The 18,633-nt window shown below is 42.5% G+C and overlaps 1 protein-coding gene across 1 annotated transcript in view; it reads left to right on the top strand.

Annotated features, from left to right (window-relative positions):
• The first annotated feature begins 8,501 nt into the window (after positions 1 to 8,501).
• The window catches only part of PROCA1 (protein interacting with cyclin A1), a 47,839-nt gene continuing 37,707 nt past the window's right edge, over positions 8,502 to 18,633 (top strand). The window contains exons 1-2 of the mRNA XM_089693627.1: positions 8,502 to 9,081; positions 18,163 to 18,295. Coding sequence (XP_089549753.1) covers positions 8,643 to 9,081; positions 18,163 to 18,295 — 572 coding nt within the window. The 5' untranslated portion in view covers positions 8,502 to 8,642. The remainder of the gene's footprint in view (positions 9,082 to 18,162; positions 18,296 to 18,633) is intronic.

The raw sequence follows: 18,633 nt of genomic DNA, 5'->3' as shown, positions 1-18,633 counted from the left end.
CAAGCGCGGTACCGGGTACCATGATAGGTTGCCACCTGTGCAATAAGTCCATTTATGAAATTTCTTTGCTACTAAATATTCCATGGTCAACTGTTAGTGGTATTATAACAAAGTGGAAGCAACTGGGAACAACAGCAACTCAGCCACAAAGTGGTAGGCCACGTAAAATGACAGTGCAGGCTCAGCGCATGCTGAAGCGCACAGTGTGCAGACGTCACCCAACTCTCTGCAGAGTCAATAGCTAAAGACCGCCAAACTTCTTGTGGACTTCAGATGAGCATAACAGTGCATAGAGAGCTTCATGGAATGGGTTTCCATGGCTGAGCAGCTGCATCCAAGCCTTACATCACCAAGTGCAATGCAAAGCATTGGGTGCAGTGGTCCAATGGATGTGTCTAGGTTTGGCGGCTGCCAGGACAATGGTACTTGCCTGGCTGCATTTTGCCAACTGAAAAGCTTGGTGGAAGGGGGATAATGGTGAGGGGTTGTCTTTCAGGGGTTGGGCTTGGCCCCTTAGTTCCAGTGAAGGGAACTCTTAAGGTGTCAGCATACCAAGAGATTTTGGACAATTTCATGTTGCCAACTTTGAGGGAACAGTTTGGGGATGGCCCCTTCCTGTTCCAACATGACTGCGCACCAGTGCACAAAGCAAGGTTCATAAAGACATGGATGAGGGAGTTTGGAGTGGAGGAACTTGACGGGCCTGCACAGAATCCTGACCTCAACCAGATAGAACACCTTTGGGATGCATTAGAGCGGAGACTGCGGGCCAGGCCTTCTCGTTTGACATCAGTGCCTGACCTCACAAATGTGCTTCTGGAAAAATTGTCAAACATTCCCATAGACACACTCCTAAACCTTGTGGATAGCCTTCCCAGAAGAGTTGAAGCTGTTATAGGGTGGTCCAATGCAATATTGAACCCTACAGACTATGACTGGGATGCCATTAAAGTTCATGTGCGTGTAAAGGCAGGCATCCCAATACTTTTTGCAATATAGTGTATATTACGTTTGCCTTTATTACCTGGTTTGCTGCCTGTTTTCTTTGATATAGCACTACTATTGGGTACAAATTGGATACTAATTGGGTGATTTCCTGGGATATTGTATGTTTGTACCCTGAACCTAGTGTGTCAGAGAGACTGTGGTTCTTGAGAAGGTTGAGGGACAGGATAGAGGAGCCATTCTATCCAGTGTTTGGACCACCACTGTAAGCAGGGCATCCTTCTCACTAGCCAACAATGTAGTGGGCATTATTCCCACTGAGCCCAATTAATGAATTTTAGCAGGGGTTCCCCAAGATCTGCAAAATATTTTAAGGGATCCTCTGTGGTAAATAGTTTGTGAAAGGCTGACTTTGAGCAATCTCGGATTTGGGTAATACATTTTTAACAATCCTGTCTAATGCGAGATAGGCTGGGAAAGAAACAGCTGATTATATGGGACCAATCCTAGAGGCACGGTTTGCACAGCTGTGGAATGTATCTACATACCCAGCTTTCCCCGTAATCCCCTATGAAAACTCCACTGGGTTTCTTAATACAACTTTGATTAACGTGCTGTAATAAAGGAGGTCTTTCTTTTAAATTCCCTGCAGATCACAGACTAGAAATAGGTCACAGGCTGTGCCACAGTGCACAATGGGCCCTTCTCCCTGGGGGCGGAGGGAGCAGTAATAATAAAGGACAGCAACATGAAAGGCAGGATGACAAATGACGCTGTAGTATGGGGACGAATTTAAAAAGAAGCTCATTCCTATGGGTCCATTTACATCACACCACCAGCCTAGCACAGCAACACTGGCCGCGTACGCCCCTGTCACACCCTGCTAGGGGAGACCAGCTTTGGGAGGTAACTAAAGTTCACATAGCTATGGGAAAAGAATAACACAGAAGGATTAATATTGTACACCAGACTAGGAAGCAATCTGTTTCACACTAGAACTCAGTGTGCAGCCCAGTTAGAACATTTTGTCTATATAGATACTTCCAAAGAGAAAGTGAACCAAATGTTAAGTCTATGCTTTCATTTATTTTACAAAAACAACAAAATCCCCTGATATTTAACGGTTTCCTTGGCTTCAGGCAGACATAACAATTTAAAAAAATTAAAATACGTCTGTCTTGAAAAAATCAGGTCGCCAGTCGCCATTGCCGACCCCCCTTTATTAAAAATGTTAAATAACTGTCTGTCATACTGACTAAATCTGAACTCTGGGTAGATATAACATACAAGAAATAATTATTTCAGGTACTTATATAGCGCCATCAATTTACGCAGCGCTTTACATATATATTGTACATTCACTTCATTCAACAATCTAAGGTTCCTAACTCACGTTCATACATACACATACATTATGTTGTAAAGCGCTGAGCAAACTGTTGGCGCTATATAAATCCTGTATAATAATAATAATAATATATACTAGAGCCAATTTAGACAGGATTCAATTAACCTACCAGCATGTCTTTGGAGTGTTGGAGGAAACTGGAGTACCCAGAGGAAACCCACGCAGGCACAGGGAGAACATGCAATCTCCAAGCAGGTGGTGCCATGGTTGGGATCTGAAGCGACGACCCTAGTACTGCCAGGTGGAAGCGCTAACCACTTAGCTGCCCATAATTCTGCTCATTAGCTGCTCTGCTCATTAATACATCATTTAAATCTTAAAGCCAAAGAACTATTTTTGCATATTTGCACAGTAAAAATAAATTGCAGCTAATGAAATGAGCCACATCTGTGGCTTCTGCTGCAACATTTATTAACCATTTGAGCCCAGGCCAATTTTGACATTCCTCTCCTACATGTAAAAATCAGCATTTTTTTTTTTTTCACTAGAAAATTACTTAGAACCCCCAAACATTATATATTTTTAGGCAAAGGCCCTAGAGAATAAAATGGTGGGTGTTGTAATGCTTTATGTCACATGGTATTTGCATTGCATTTTTTTAATGCAATTTTCTGGGGAAAAATGTTTTTTGATGCAAAAACACAATATAATATCAGACCCCAGGTCTCCTCCATCAGTTTGATCTGATACTTTTACAGGCTGGTAACAGTCTATTTACAGTAGTCCAAAACCGGAAATGATAAAATACTTGTCACTTCCGGTTTCTTAGACCATAGACATGATCGGGGATGTTCCCATCCCATCATCTCTCTGGTCAGCCGGCTTCAATCCTGGGGTCCCCGCTGGGACAGGAGAGTCTGGGAAGATGGCGGAAGGAGGGCCCCTTTCGCCTCATGTAATAGTGATGCAGCGGTGAATTAGCCACTCTGATTGCTTCTACTTTATTCAGCTGCACGGTATAATAAAAAAGATACCAGGGTCATAGCTGCAGCCACGGTCCTGGTATAATCACTTAAACCCATCGAACCTCTTAGGCATGTTGCACACCAATGCTTTTTTTAAGCAGCAGTGTTTTTGCTACAATAGAGTTCAATGGAGACGCTGCTGAAACGCATGTAGTGCGTTGCTGCCTTTTGTGCTTTTATTCTGCCCAGCAACAAAAACATTTCTCCTTCAACAAAAATAAGCTGGAAAAAAAACACAAAACGCGCAAAAACGCATGTGTAAAAATGCAAAGCGAAATGCAAAAAGCATTTCAAAAACAGATCAAAAGCACGCTGCATTGGTGTGCCTTAGGGTCCCTTTCACACAGACTTTCCATTCAGATCTGACTACACCCTCTGGCATTCCTGGCAATGGACATCATGAGTAAGAGCAGACGATTCATGTATCATTTACTTCCTGGAATCCATCTGCCATTAGCTCAGGCACAGGCTGAACTGAGAGCCCTCCTGAAGACTGCTGGGATGCATGACAGCATTTGCCTAGGCATTGAAACCGGGAAGAAATGTAAAAAAAAAAAAAAAAGCTTAAAACAAGTAAATGATTTACTTTCCTATTACTAATGCTAGCAGCATAAGGATTAAAAATAGTCCATGTTGATTGAGAGTGAAGTTTAACTTACCCTAGGTTTGCAGAAACGCAGTGCAGTCCATTTAACAAGATTTCCTATGGGACATGTTCACATCTGCGTGTCGTCACCTGGTGCATTTTTTGAAAAGGATCAGGGACTTTAACGCAAAAAGTTGTATTTTTGGCTCTATAGACTTCAATGGAAACTCTGCAGAAAAGCATGTATTGCGGTTTTGCCGCATTTTTATGCGTTTTGCATTTTAAATCTGCCTAGCAAGAAAAAAAAAAGGGAAACGCATAAAAAAACTTTTGGAAACTGCATAAAAACCGCAGGTGCAAAAACGCAATGCAGAAATGGCTCAAACGCAACCTTCATAGGTGTGAACCTAGCATTAATGCAATGGTCTGGTTTCTTTTTAGGCAGATACAAATTGTGGACATTATCTCATGATCCTATGCTGCATTAAAAGCAACTAGACACAGTTGATACAAAGGTGGGCATGAATGTGTAGATCTATATATCTTGTGAGAGATTTGCTGGTCTTTTCTCAAGCATGTGCTGTTTGTAACCTGCAAATTTCTCCCACGTTTATTAGAGAAACATGGCAGACTTTTGGCACAAGGCTTGACCCATCTTGTTCATAGATCAGAGGTGAGTCGCAACAGCTGTGGGAGGTTCAATGTCTTTTCTTCATACAAAGAGAATAATCAGCGGTCTGTCTGCAAGCAGATAAATTAACTAATTAGGTGCTGCCCTGCATGGGAGGAGAGGGGTTAATGCCTTTCCGGGTTCTTTCTTTATTGGGCCTATCTATACTGTTTTCATTTTTAACAGAAGGTCCCAATGCCAGTGCCACTAAATACTCCTCAGCTGGCCATACACTATAGAATCAGGCTGTACAATGTACATACAATCTGGTTTGGAATTACCAAAACTAATAAAAGGACAAATCTAAATAATCCATTTCCAATCAAGCAGAGCCTTGCAGTACATAGTTGACTGTAGATCTAAAGGAGATTTGCCATTTAGATTGTACAGGCCAGCATGGCCAGCTTTACAGAACCATAACTGGCTTGTTGCCCTACTGCCTTCCTTATATATGTGTACAAATATCTCAAAACATCGCTATAAAATGTGCTTGTGACAAAACATTGTTATAAGCAAATTGGAATGACAACTCATTGCTACAATGAAGACATTGGATACTGTCCAATTCAGGGCAATGCAAACTGGTAGATAAAATAGCATAGAAATAAAGAACTTAGAGACAGTTGTTCAAGTATCTACGGCAGGCATGTCCAAAGTCCGGCCCGCGGGCCATTTACGGCCCGGGGGTCGGTTTAATACGGCCCTCCAACAGCCCTCCCTGCTCTGTGTAATGTGGCCCTCCCACGGCCCTCCCTTCTATGGCAGACAGTCTTCTGCTTGAGAGCAGAGGGCAGTGCGCATGCCTGACTGCGGCACGTTCTCCCTGGTCTGTGTAAATGCGGCTGTCGCACGGCCCTCCCTTCTGTGGCAGACAGTCTTCTGCTTGAGAGCAGTGCGCATGCGTGACTGCGCCGCGCTGGGAGCGACAGAGGGCAGTAACGTCAGGGCCGGGCTTCCAGCGTGAAGTGTGTTTCTCTTCCCCTCCCGGCTGCCGAGCAGAGACTTCAGCTCCAGCTACCTTTTTCACCCTTCACATTAGTGCAGGTAAGTTTTTTTTTTATTTATTTTCAATACATTGTGAAAACTCAGCTGTCAGTTGATCTTAATGTTATGAAATGAAAAGTATGTCGTTGCAATTAACTTGGTATAAAATAATTTATTTGCATTTAATTGTAATGGTTCAAAGAATGTTCGGAAAAATGTTCGGCCCTCCACCATGTTCACTTCATCCAATCTGGCCCTCTTTGAAAAAAGTTTGGACACCCCTGATCTACGGTATAACTGGGGCAAATGTAACAAAGAGTGGATGAAAGGATAAGTTCACCTTTTGTAACATGTTATATGTTACACCCATATTCAGGGTGTAACATGTTACTGTTCCAGCAGCTCCGCATCCCCCCTATCCCCCATTATGACAGTGGGTCGGGGATTCTCTCCCTGCACACGCTGTTTATTAAGAAAAAAAACATGGCCATACGGGGCTCCACCCACCCTGCTATATCATTCATTCACAGTGTTCTGTGAATAGGAGAACTACAAGTACCGGCAGCCTTTGCAGCTGGTGGCTTGTAGTTCTCAAAGAACTACCAGGGCGCTGTTGAGTGCTACAGGTAGTTCATTGATGCTTCCTGTCATTCAGTAACTGCCTGCCCGTAAGAGGTACGAGCAGACAGATACACTGACAAGTCTGCAGGAGCCTGAGATTGCTTCCACGATCTGCTGATTTCGGGTGCACTGCTTTGCAGGCTCCTACTAAAAAAAAATTAACAAATATACATTTTTTTACCTGCAAAAAGATGTGCATTTATTTTATTTTTTTTACAAAGGTGAACTTTATCCTTTAAAGAAAAAGCAATACAATCTTGGAAGTCATGGAGAAATATAGAGGCTGCCATTACTGACTTTATATTCTGCAAATGTTAGTTGCCTGGCTATCATAAGAAATTCAACACTTTACTTAACCAGGGCAAGTAAGGACTAATGACTGTACCCTTACATTCCAGATCTGGATACTTGTTCTGGGTTTGCTATTCAAAATCTATTGAAGGTTCTGGCTTGGCTTGGCTGGCATGACAGCCAAGCATCTAGAATTTTCAAATGGACACAGAAAGTAAGTCCTCATGCACACTTGACATTTTTACAGTGGCTGTTTTTGGCGTTTGATTTTTTTTCTACAGCCAGTAAACCCCCCAGCATGCTATCCTATGTGTCCATGCACACATAGACTGTAATCAATGTTTTTTGGCTGGAAAAAACCCCAGGCCTAGTAGGTTTCTAGAGGAGTTTTTTAGCTGTAAAAATGCTCTAACGCAGCAAAATGCGGAAAAACTAGCGTTTTGGACATTTTTTGGGGGGTAAAAAAAGCTAAAAAATGCAAACACGAAAAACTCCGCTAATCACAGCAAAATGCAGCTAAAGGTAACGCTAATGAAAAAACACAAAAAAAAGCTGAAAAACTCACATTTTTAACGTGACTTTACACATCTAACATTACAAACGTTATCAAAACGTCCAGTGTCCAGTGTGGCTAAGTGTGTTTTTGATCTCATAGACTTCAAGTGGTTCTCTATGTTACTACCTAGGGGCTAAAAAAAAAATACACATACAAAAATGCTTGTAAACCACTTTAAAAAAATATGTGTGCCAAAAATAAAATGCCTGTAGAAAGTGCTTTTGATAAGCATTTACCAGGTGTGAAGGGAGGCTCATGAAGATAAGAGGAGCGGGAGGTGTCCAAATCAGAAGTGAGTGCCAGGGTTGCCAACTGTCAGTAAATTTACGAACAGTGATTTTTACAACTGTCTGTAAATATCAGGGGCTGATAATTTGCCATGCTCTGTTGACTTTTGTCATTGTAAATTTAAACTCAAATTACTTGTTACTGGTATTATCAGTGTTTATACTGTTTAAATATTGATTGTCTTTGTTTTAAATGTAATGTTTGATGTTGTCAGTAAAAAATGGTGCTCCATCAGTACATTTTCCATGTTTCCAGTAAAAAATGCTGTGGGAGGTTGGCAACACTAGTGAGTACTCTAAGGCTACGTTCACACTAGCTTTGTCAGCAGGGCATCAGACAGGCGTTTAGGAAGCGTTTTTAACGCTTCTCAAATGCTTATGAAAATTCTGCACATGGCAGCACACAGTGCTGTTCACACTGAAGCGTTAGAGTTGTGTCGCGGCAAAACTGAGGCCTCGTGTCCAGTCAGGAGGAGTTGAAGCCTCCCAATCAAGTCTATGGTGCCTGGCAGGCGTTTGCGGTGCAGTTGTGACGTGCTTGCGGAGCGTTAATACCATTTCAATTCATTATAGGCATTTGTGGTGCAGTTTTACCGCTTGGCAAACGCCAATCAACTGCCTCAAAACCAACCATGGGGCATTTGGGGAGCATTTGAGGAGCGTTAAAAATGCTTCCCAAACGCCTGTTTAATGCCTGTCAAACGCTATAGGGGTCGTTTGGCAAGAGTTAGAAATAAAGTCAAGTGTGAACGAGTCCTAAAGTGACAACGCTGCTCCTCCATAGATATGGTATAGAGTGTGTTGTCACTCTAGGACAGGGATAGATTTCCAACAAATGCAGCCACCACAGGATATGTAACATTTTTGTTATTGGGTTTGGACACACTTTTAGGTCAGTCGGTCCACAGTAATTCTGGCTGCTATGAAACAGTCATCAGAATAAAAAGTTTACATCCTTATGAGTAGTGAGTAGTAGGAGTGTCTGGCTCTCCATTCACTTACTGCATAGCACAAGATCTCTCCATACAAAAGGCAACACGTTGAATAGATGAAAGGAGATAGTATTCCTATTATTAATAAAGAATTGCAGGGGGAGTCCTCGGGAAGGGAGTTCTTGTGACTGGCTCTTGTGACTGGCTAATGCTGTGCAGAGGATCAGTCTGAGGAGTGCTATGAGTAGAAGTAATGGAGAAGTTTGCTGTTGCCAGTCTGGCACCTCCTCCTCCTCCTTTTCATTTGTGTGAAGATCAGACCACCTCATAAAGCCCCTGATAAATGCTGCAGGCTCCAGCTGCTGTCTCCTGCCTGTGGTGCTGAACTGAGTCAGACATGAAGGAGATCCTGACTCTTCTACTAAGCTGCATCACCTGTAGAGGGCTGGGGCTTGAGAACAGCCTTCCTGTACAGGACTGTGCCCTGCACTCTGTCCATGGACATCATACCCACTACCAGGTAACAGATGGCAAGGAGTTGGTGATCTCCACCTGGGATACCAGGAGCAGGCAACTGGTATCATGTTCTGTGGAAGAGGATGAAGGGACAGTCAGTTCTTTCCTAACCCAGTGCACCAGGCAAGATGACGTGTTGTATAGTAGCTATGGGGGCTTTGCTGAAGCCAAGATGGCATGCTTATACTTCCTACAATCAAATCATCCTAGAAGAAGAACAGGATCAAATGACCAACATGCAAGAGTGAAGAGGGGCTTTACCTATCCAGGAACCCTGTGGTGTGGAGCCGGGAATAACGCAGAAAAAGAAAGCGATCTAGGTAAGAGCAAAGCTTATCCCAAATTCTAGCTAGCATTTAGACAAGCCTTCTCCACCAGGGCTCCTCCAGAGGTTGCTGGTGGTTCCTTCAGCAATAAGCAGCTTCTGCCTCTCAGATGAGAAGCATCAATGATCTTTTTAGCTATTTGTAAACCCCCAATGACCATAAGACCAGGTTCACATATGTGTGGGGCCGGTTTCAGTGTGATTTGTAAAAGGAGTCTGGTGTGATTTTGTTCAGCGGTTGAGGTGCAATTCAGGTGTGAATTCTTAAAGTGTATAACACTGGAAATCAGACCTGAACCAGACTGAAAATCGTACCTGACTTTTTTTAATATTGCACTGCAGCCGGCCCCCACATATGTGACCAAGCTCCATAGAAAGCTGGTTTAGTTCACATGTCATGCAGTTCAATATGTAAAGAATATTAGTCCCACTGATCACCTTGATGTATTGTGAAGTGTAGATATAGTAATTATTAGCAGGGGATACCAGAGCAAGGAAAGTTATTTTAAGGGTTCCCCCGTGTTGAGAGGATTCAGAAAGGCTGGATGAGACAAAAATATGACCTGGTACATATGGTGGAAAAAGGTCTTGATCATTCTTACATTGAGGTTGATTTACTAAAACTGGAGAGTGCAAAATCTGGTACAGTTGTGTATAGTAATCAATCAGCTTCTAATTTCAGCTTGTTGAATTAAGCTTTGACAATACGGCCTTATGCATACTGGGCGTTTTAATAACATAGGCACTGTAAATATCTCCTAAATATGCACCGTTTAGGAGATATTTAATTGTGTAGTAGCACTGTCGCATGCACTCTAAAGGAATGGCATATCCATGTGCTGTGTGCCGTAAACAGTGACTCCTCCACGCATGCATGGGAGTGATATCATAATTCACCCATTCAAGTCACCGGAGCCCATGAACCCGGAAGAAGGACTGGGTGAAGATGGAACCCCTGTCAGCACGCCACTGGAGGGCTTTGTATTAAGGTAAGTTTCACAGAATGTGCTAATATGCAATGCACACTACACATTATGACATTACCTTTCCAGAGAATTTTTTATTTTTAATAATCAAGTTTACTACCACTTGAATGCAAAAGAAAGTAGGGGGTGTTGTCCTTAGCAATCAAAGAGTGTCCTTGTGTCATTTCAGCAAAGCAGAATAATTAACTGATTACAACATGCAGTCACCTGCATCAATATCAAACAGTGCAAATTGTTTACCTAAATCCTTTAATGATACCAAAGCCGTTTATTTCAGATTTATTGAACCAGACATCCTTTTTTAGTTTTTTTTTTTCATCCCAGAATGTCTGAATGGATTTCTTTGGAAACAGGAAAGTGCTGCGTCATAAAGTTTTGTACTGCTGGAAAGCACACTCTCAGCATACCATGATAGTGACATCACAAGAATTTCTTTTTACTGGTTTATTGGCAAACTCAGATAAATGCTTTTGAATGTTCCAGTGGGTGTAATTTAGGATCAGACAGAAATATTTGTGTGTTACCCCAAGCAACCAGGTTTTGTAACAGGAGAATAGGATGGGATGCTTCGGAAGGAATTGATATGTTCTACTGTTCTCAGTTTTCATACCTGAAGCCCAGCTTGTAAAAAAAAATCCTTGTCTAGCTTTGCCCTGTGTCCTAATTTTTATGAAGTGATACTTATTTACAGTACAATAATACGAAAACTGACTTGTCAAAACCTGGTGATATTTTGTAAGACACCAAGAAACCAAACAGGACCGCTGTCAGTTGATGACATGAAAAGCAAAACTTTTTTTCATTGTAAGGAAGGGTTATAACCCCTGTAATGTTTATTTTTAACAGAAACATTTTTATTTGTCACAATCATGGTTTATTTTTTACCATCTGTGTCCCATTGTGGAGACTTCCCTTCACTTCCTGTCCTAGCTAAAGAAAAGTGAAAGAAAATCCCTCTAAAAGTGAAGGAATCCTTGGTTTTCACCAGGGTCACCAGAAGATTTCTCTTCTATTCCTGTTCTGGCAACAAACTAAAATCTGAGATTTTCTTTTTATTTAAATTTCGGTAATAACAGTAAAAAGAATAAAAAAAAAAGTGAATCTCTCTAACAGGGGCACAGACAGCAATCAAAACCCGGCAGGTTTTCCAGTCCCTCTCCACTCTATCCAAAACTGAAAAAAAAAAACGTTTTGCCTTCAGTCATACTTTTTGAAAATGCTCTGCAATTTTCAGGTAGTGGGAAGCTTTCTCAGTTAAATTCAGAGAATAAAGTTGAAAGTACCAAAACTCATCATTTGCTTTAAAAAAAAAAAGAAAAGAAAAGCCCTATAAAAAAAATTTTTGTAATCATTGCCAGATTTTTAAGGGATCAAAAGAGACCATTGCCCTGGGTTCTTGACACAAAGAGCCCCCTCTATACAAAAATATAATAGTTAAAAATGTGTTTCTTTTATTATATTTTACCTTGAGAAACAATATTTTGCCCGTAATCATCTTTTAAGGTTTTCATACTGGACTGATAAATTGTATCAGTTTTAAACAAAGTTATGCCTACAATTGTGTTTGTGTGTACAAAGGGTATAGAAACGAATTACCCTCCTTTCAAATAATCACATTTCATTGCTTTGCAGCCTGGAATGAAGACAGACACAGTTTTTGTTTTATCCAGCTGTATTTGCAATTTATAACATCCAACTGAAAGATATAACAAGGGGGTCAGCAACCAGTAGATCGTGATCTACCAGCAGGTTTCAGCCAGGTAACTGTCTGTCACAGTCTGGGCTTGCTGACCCGCCATCCCAGAGCACCAAGAGTACAATGCAGAGGGACTACTTAAGTTGGAGTTGTAGTAGGGACCAAGAGCCCCATAAGCCAATGTCTCCTCTGTAGTGCCGGCTCCTGTCCCATGTGGAGTGATACCAACTGTACTCCACCTCTTATCCCAGCTAGTGGTCTCCAGAGTGGTGCCAGCAGCAGGAAAGGAGAGATCCTCAGGTCAGTGTGAAGCAATACACTGGGCATAGTAGTATAAGGCTTCTTTCACACTGATGCCCTGCGATTTACCAACACCTTTGATGCAGTGCAGTGTACCTGCGACTTTCCTGCAGGTTCGCTACGCTTTGCCATAGACTTCTATTATATCCTGTGGATTTGGTGCACTTTCTGAAAGCGCACCAAAACTCCTGAATGCAAGAGTTTTGGTGCACTTTCAGAAAGTGCACCACACCTGCAGGTTATAATAGAAGTCTATGGCAAAGGTAACCCAGGAAAATCCCAGATGCACTGTGCTGCACCCAAGGTGCAGGTAAACCGCAGCAGATCAGTGTGAAAGCAGCCTTTATAGGGGGCTCAGTCGCTCAGAACAGTATGGGTTCATTTACATTTGCAGTTTGGGGAGGTGGTAAAACCCCATAGATAAGATGTGTTGTTACCATCCCCACCCCCTTTAGCTGCAGTAGACAATGGTGTACACCTGTCATAGCCGCAGCAGGAGTTATACTCCCTGTCATGGTTGGTGGGTTTAGCACCTGCCAAGCATGACCCATTCAAATGAATGAGGCCACTCTTCAAGTGCCCTGCAACCTTGTACAATACAGGAAACAAGGGGTTAAAGCAGGCCGTGTTGCGTTGCTTTCTCACCATCTGCTTTAACCCCTTGCCCCCCCCCCCTGCAGAAGCATGCAGTTGCGGGGTGCTTGCAAAGTGGTCCCATTTACTTGAATGGCAGGCTGTATCACCCACCAAAAGTAACAGGAGGATTCATTCCTTCTGCGGCATGTGTATACCTTTGGCTGCTGCCTCAGCAGCTAAAGGGAGGTAGGGATTGGGGGCAGTAAAACCGCAACTCAATCACAGAGTTTAACCACCCCCAACTTTACGTGTGAATGAGCCCTAATGGTGCTGCTGCCAAATGCAACAAAAAGCTCATTCACAAGTGCAGCAGGTAGTGCTGCTCCTCTGAAAAGGATCTGAGTGTGTTTGACAGGTGGTATGGTGGTGATATGTTGCCTCCTCACCACCTGATTTAAACCCATGATTGCCTTGCAATGCACGTGATTGTGACACGGTAGTACAGCAATTGGAGATTTAAATCGGGCGTGAGGAGGCGACACTGTGGCCGGTGATCTTTGACTTTTCCCATGTGTTTCTGGTAGATCTCCACCTCTTGAAGGTTGCTTACCCCTGGTATAACACCAACATGTCAGAAAATGTTTTAAAGAATTCAAAAACAGAGTCACTGAGTTTGAAAAAGGATTACCCCCTTGTGTCAGTATTTTGTTGAACCACCTTTTGCTTCAATTCCAGCCTTCAGACTGTTGGGATAGGTCTCTGATAACTTTGCACATCTAGACTTTGCAATATTTGCCCACTGTGCTTTGCAGAACTGCTCAAGTTCAGTTAAATTTGATGGTGACTGTTTGTAGATTGCAGTCTTCCAGCCATTCCACAGATTTTCAATGGGGTTTAAGTCTGAACACTGACTAGGCCATGCAAGGACATTCACCTTTTCTCCTTCAACCACTGTGTGCTCTTTTTTGCTGTGTGCTTTGGGTCATTGTCATGTTCGAAGGTAAACCTTCTTCTCATTGAGCACTGGCATAAGGCAGCAGATTTTCCTCAAGAATTTGACGGTATTTTACCCCATCCATTTTCCCTTCTATCCTGTCAAGTGCTTCAGTCCCTGCTGCAAATATACTACCACCTTCATGCTTTACTGTAGGAATGGTGTTGTTTGGATGGTGAGCTGTATTGGATTTCCATCAGACATATCCACCCATAGTTGATTATTTGCTTCTGTTGCTCTATCAGGGACTGAAATGCTCCAGGAAAGCTCTTTTCATGCTAAGCTAATCAAAATGACCACATCTGATCACAGTTGAAAGTCAGATGGCTTTGTGATTAGCTACACCTGATTGCATTTACAAGCCATTTTTAGGAGGGAGTGATTCTTTTTTCCATCTCAGTGATTCTGTTTTTGAATTTTTGAATTGTTTTCTGACATGTTAATGTTATATCTTTCACTTGGATGCTATAAGTTGCACTGAGTAAATACAGCTGGATTAGACAAAAACTGTGTCTGTTTTCATTTCAGGCTGTAAAGCAACAAAATGTGATTATCTTTAAAGGGGGTGATTCTTTTCTATACCCACTGTGCAGTATGTCAGCATGATCTCATAATGACATTGTTTTCAAATGTGTGACTGTCCTTGAAACCTACTAGCATGTATTTACATGTAGATTTCACTAACAGAGTCCTTGAGAGATACAGTGAAAGAAGCAGCAAGGATGCTTAAAGTGGTTTTTAACCCAAAACCAAAAATCTAACATATTGCAGGTACTAATCCTTAGATGTGGTGGCTGCTTTACTTTTCTTTTTTATGGTTTTTCCCTCAGTTATTAACTGGTGATCTGGTCAGTAACATACCTTCTGTATTAAATTGTTTCCACTTTGGATGAGGGTGCACAGGGCGTACCTTTATACAGCAGCATTGTCAATCTGGGGGTGAGGGAGTTTTAGATGTACTAGCAGATTTAGATACACTATGTAAATATAGCTGAACACCAGCTAACACTCTTTGAGCAGTTACAGCAACAACTATTTCCTTTTGGGATAAAGGCTTTACAAAAATAAAAGCTGATCATTGTAAGTACTCCTGTCAGTATTACTTGGTAACTGCTACATCTGCAGGACAGCTTGTTCTGCTGAAAAATCATGGACTTACTGGCCAGATCACCAGGTGAAAAGAAAGAAAAAGAAAAAAAAACCAAAAGCAGCCATCACATATAAGTTCCTAAGCTGCAGTATAATAATTGATTGCTTCTGGGTTTAATACAGCTTTAACTCTCCAGCAACTACCAAAAATCGACCAAAAATTGTTTCCAGCAGACTTAAAGCAGTTTTAAAGTAAATGTTTTGTAAATAAAATAACAAAAATGGTATTACACAGAGTGGCCCCAAATCTCCCCCTATGGGGCCCCCCATTAGCACTGTCTGCTCCTCTTCTGTGTGTGCCCCCATAGCAAGCCACTTACTATGGGGGCACACATGCAGGCTAGCTCCCGAGCCGGGCTGTGTGTATCCATAGACACACATAGAGCAACTCAGGAGGTGCCAATAGCTCCTGCTGCTGCTGGTTCCTCCTGTGACAAGAGAAGGACATGGGAGAAGAAATGCAGATGAGTATAGCACTGGTTCAATACAGGCCTCAAGTACGTATTGGGGGGGGGGTACTCCACTTTTGTTCAGAAAAAACATTCCCCTCAATATACATTGCAAGGATTTTGTCAAACTTTGTTGCAGATCCCTACCTTGTGTTATTCTGAAGAAAAAGCTGTTTGATTGTCTGTGTCCATGCAAATAAAGGAAAGAAAGCCTAAAAAAAAACTAATGCAACCACCACATCTAAGAATTGGTAAACTGCAGTATCATAAATGTTTGATTTGGGGTCTAAAGTGGTTCTAAAGGCTCAAGGTTTTTTACCTTCATGCATTCTGTGCATGAAGATAAAAAACCTTCTGTGTACAGCAGTCCTCTCAGCCCCATTAATACTCACCTAAGCACCCTCTCAATCCAGCGATGTGCACTGGGGATTCGGCTATCTCGGGACTCCCTCTTCTCATTGGCTGAGACAGAAGTGGGAGCCATTGGCTCCCACTGTTGTCAGTCATAGCCAGTGAGCCAATGAAAAGAGAGAGGGAGTGGGGCCGAGGCATGGCTCCATGTGTGAATGGACACACGGAGCAGCAGGTGCCCCCATAGCAAGCTGCTTGCTGTAGGGGCACCTGAAAGAAGGGAGGGGCCAGGAGAGTCTGTGGGGGACCCAAGAAGAGGAGGATCCAGGTTACTCTAGCGACCATGCACAGCTGCACCAGATTTAGTCACTCAACCCCTAAGTGTCATACTGTCTGTTGCATCATTTCTCTTCTATCAGCATGAATCACTGCTGACAAGTTTTCCTGACACCAAGAGAAACATGGTGCCTGTGTGCTATGTGAAAGGGGGGGGGGGTGTCTTCTCTCAACCTTAGAGCTCTCCTCATCATTTTTTTTTCTGAACCCTCAGACAAGCTGAATAAATTCTGGACTTTGAATGGAGGGTTTTTTTTTTATCTCTGTGTATCTATCACATGAGACCAGCCACTTTACTGGGTATATGCATGGGTTCAGATATACAATTTTCTGTTCCCCTGACCCAAGCATACACATAGGATATAACACAGCAAAATAAGGGAGGGTAATCCTGAAATGTTTCAATCAACAGACATATCCTTAGGTTAATTTAGAACTACATTCTTCCATTCTTCTATAGCCATTCCAGGCCTTGAAGACCAAGGTCTCCAAATCTTTCATTATCTTGCCTTTAGCCTGGCTGTGGAGCTTTGGCGAGGAAGTCTTCTGTCGTAAGGGATTAATCCCAACTGGTTCCCGTGACTTTAGATCAATGTTTCTCAACCTCTTTTCAGTCAAGACACCCTTTCAAATTATGGACAGTCCAAAGGCACCCCATTCTAAAATGTGAAAAACTATTCTAATAGCAACATCCACACATGTAGGACACCCAACATTAGAGGTGATTTATTGTTCCAAAGCAAATACACTTTTGCACACTGGTACTGAGTAGTTTTCCAGTGTTTCTCTTCTCCCTCACTGAGCTAATGTGACCCCAGCACCTATGAAGAGGGGCAGTGGAGGGTCAAACTAGGATGCTGGGATGCTGTGCAGGCAACCAACATCCTCCTTATCAACTGATGTCATTAGTTGTCAGGATGGCGGTGGCTAGAAGGTCGTAATGGTGCACAATGAAAACCTGTGGCATTGTGTAACTAAAAGGCGGGCTTGTTCCACCTGCTGGCTTGTATACAAGTTTTGGCCAATTTTTAGAAATTTTGCCAAGGCACCCCTGAAGAAACCTCAAGGCATCCCAGGGTGCCTGGGCACCCTGGTTGAGAAAGTGTGCTTTAGATAGCGCTGACTCCAGTTTGTACCTGAACAGGAATGAGTTTTGCACAAATTTGACTTAGAAGAGATGCCTGCAGTCCGTGGATTGAATTGATTCGAAATGCAATTTTTTGAAAATAATAATATTGTTATACTTACCTGCTCTGTGCAATGGTTTTCCACATAACAGCCCCGATCCTCCTCTTCTGTAGTCCCATGCAGGCGCTCTTTGCTCCTCCTCTCTGCCAAGTACGCCCATTACAAGCTGCTTGCTCTGGGACCAGCTCTGTGTGTCCATTGACATACAGAACAAAGCTTGCCCCCCCCCCACCCTCTCCTCAATGTCTGTGATTGACAGAAGCAGGAAGCAAAGGCTCAGCTGCTGACTTTCTGTCCAATGAAAAAAAGAGAGTTGAGAGAGCTGCTGCTCTTGTGCACATTGCTGGATCGAGAATGGGCTCTGGTCATAGGGCTTGTCTAATCAACATGGTTCTAGAGGAACAGCATATCTATATGGACCTCATCAACTGCGACACTGTCTATCTTGATTTCACCTAGTGACCGAGGAACCATTGAGACTTTGTTACTGACCAAAAGGTCAGTTTCCACCTTTTTCTGCCATGATACAAATTACCGGCCACTGAAGCAAGCTCCAGATCGTGCCCAACAAACACTACTTAAGGTCGTATAGATCTTTTTCATTTGCATATCCATTCTTCTGTGGAAGGTGGCTCTTTGGAAAGGTGGTACATCTGGCCAGTCTGATGACCATTGTGTCTACCAAAGATGCTGAATCCAGGACACACACCTCGTTCTCTTTGAACAGGTACACCTTGGACAATCTATTTGACAGAGAGGACTTTCTCTCCACTTCCTTCTATTCATCAAATGAGTTTTCTAATTTCATCCTTTAGAGGCAATGGCAATAAGGAACTCCTTTAAAGCTTATCTCCATGCTTTAATGAAGTTTAAATGGCTCTGTTGGGCCAAGGTGGTCCAAATAAACTACTTACTTAATGAACGAATGCAGCGGCTGTGTGCGCTGTATGAACTTTCAGAAATCATGATATCATCCTTTCCACCACTTAGTCTCAGCCAGTCAGAGGAAGCTTTGTATTCATTCTTGTATATCTTTTTTTTTTTTGTTCAGGTGAACACAGAGAAACAGACTCGTGCTGTAGGACACATGACCACTGTGAGCACGTCATCCATCCCTTAACCTCCAACTATGGCCACTGGAACCTCCGTTGGCACACCATCAGTCACTGCCAGTGTGACAACAAGTAAGTTTCTTATTTGTCATTGTTGGGGTTGCTGGCAGGAACTGGTATTTTTATGAAGAAGTTTGCAGCTATATAGAATTGTAAAAATGATGAATAATGTAACATCAAGTAGTTCATGCTAAATTGGTAGACGTCCTATGAGCTTTGTGGTGCTACAAAATGCTTCAAGTGGAATAAAAATGCATGGATGGTCTTTTGTGACCAGAATTACAGTGCTGTACAAGAACACAGCTTCCCTGGACACAAATAGAATACAGTGGGGATCGAAAGTTTGGGCACCCCAGCTAAAAATTTGTATTAATGTGCATAAAGAAGCCAAGGAAAGATGGAAAAATCTC

The sequence above is a fragment of the Staurois parvus genome, unplaced genomic scaffold (genome assembly GCF_062004578.1).
Source record: "Staurois parvus isolate SC_StPar_1 unplaced genomic scaffold, SC_StPar_1.0 ptg000635l, whole genome shotgun sequence".
NCBI lineage: Eukaryota > Metazoa > Chordata > Amphibia > Anura > Ranidae > Staurois > Staurois parvus.
The sequence above is the reverse complement of the archived record's forward strand: the minus strand, read 5'-3'. Positions and strand labels throughout refer to the sequence as shown.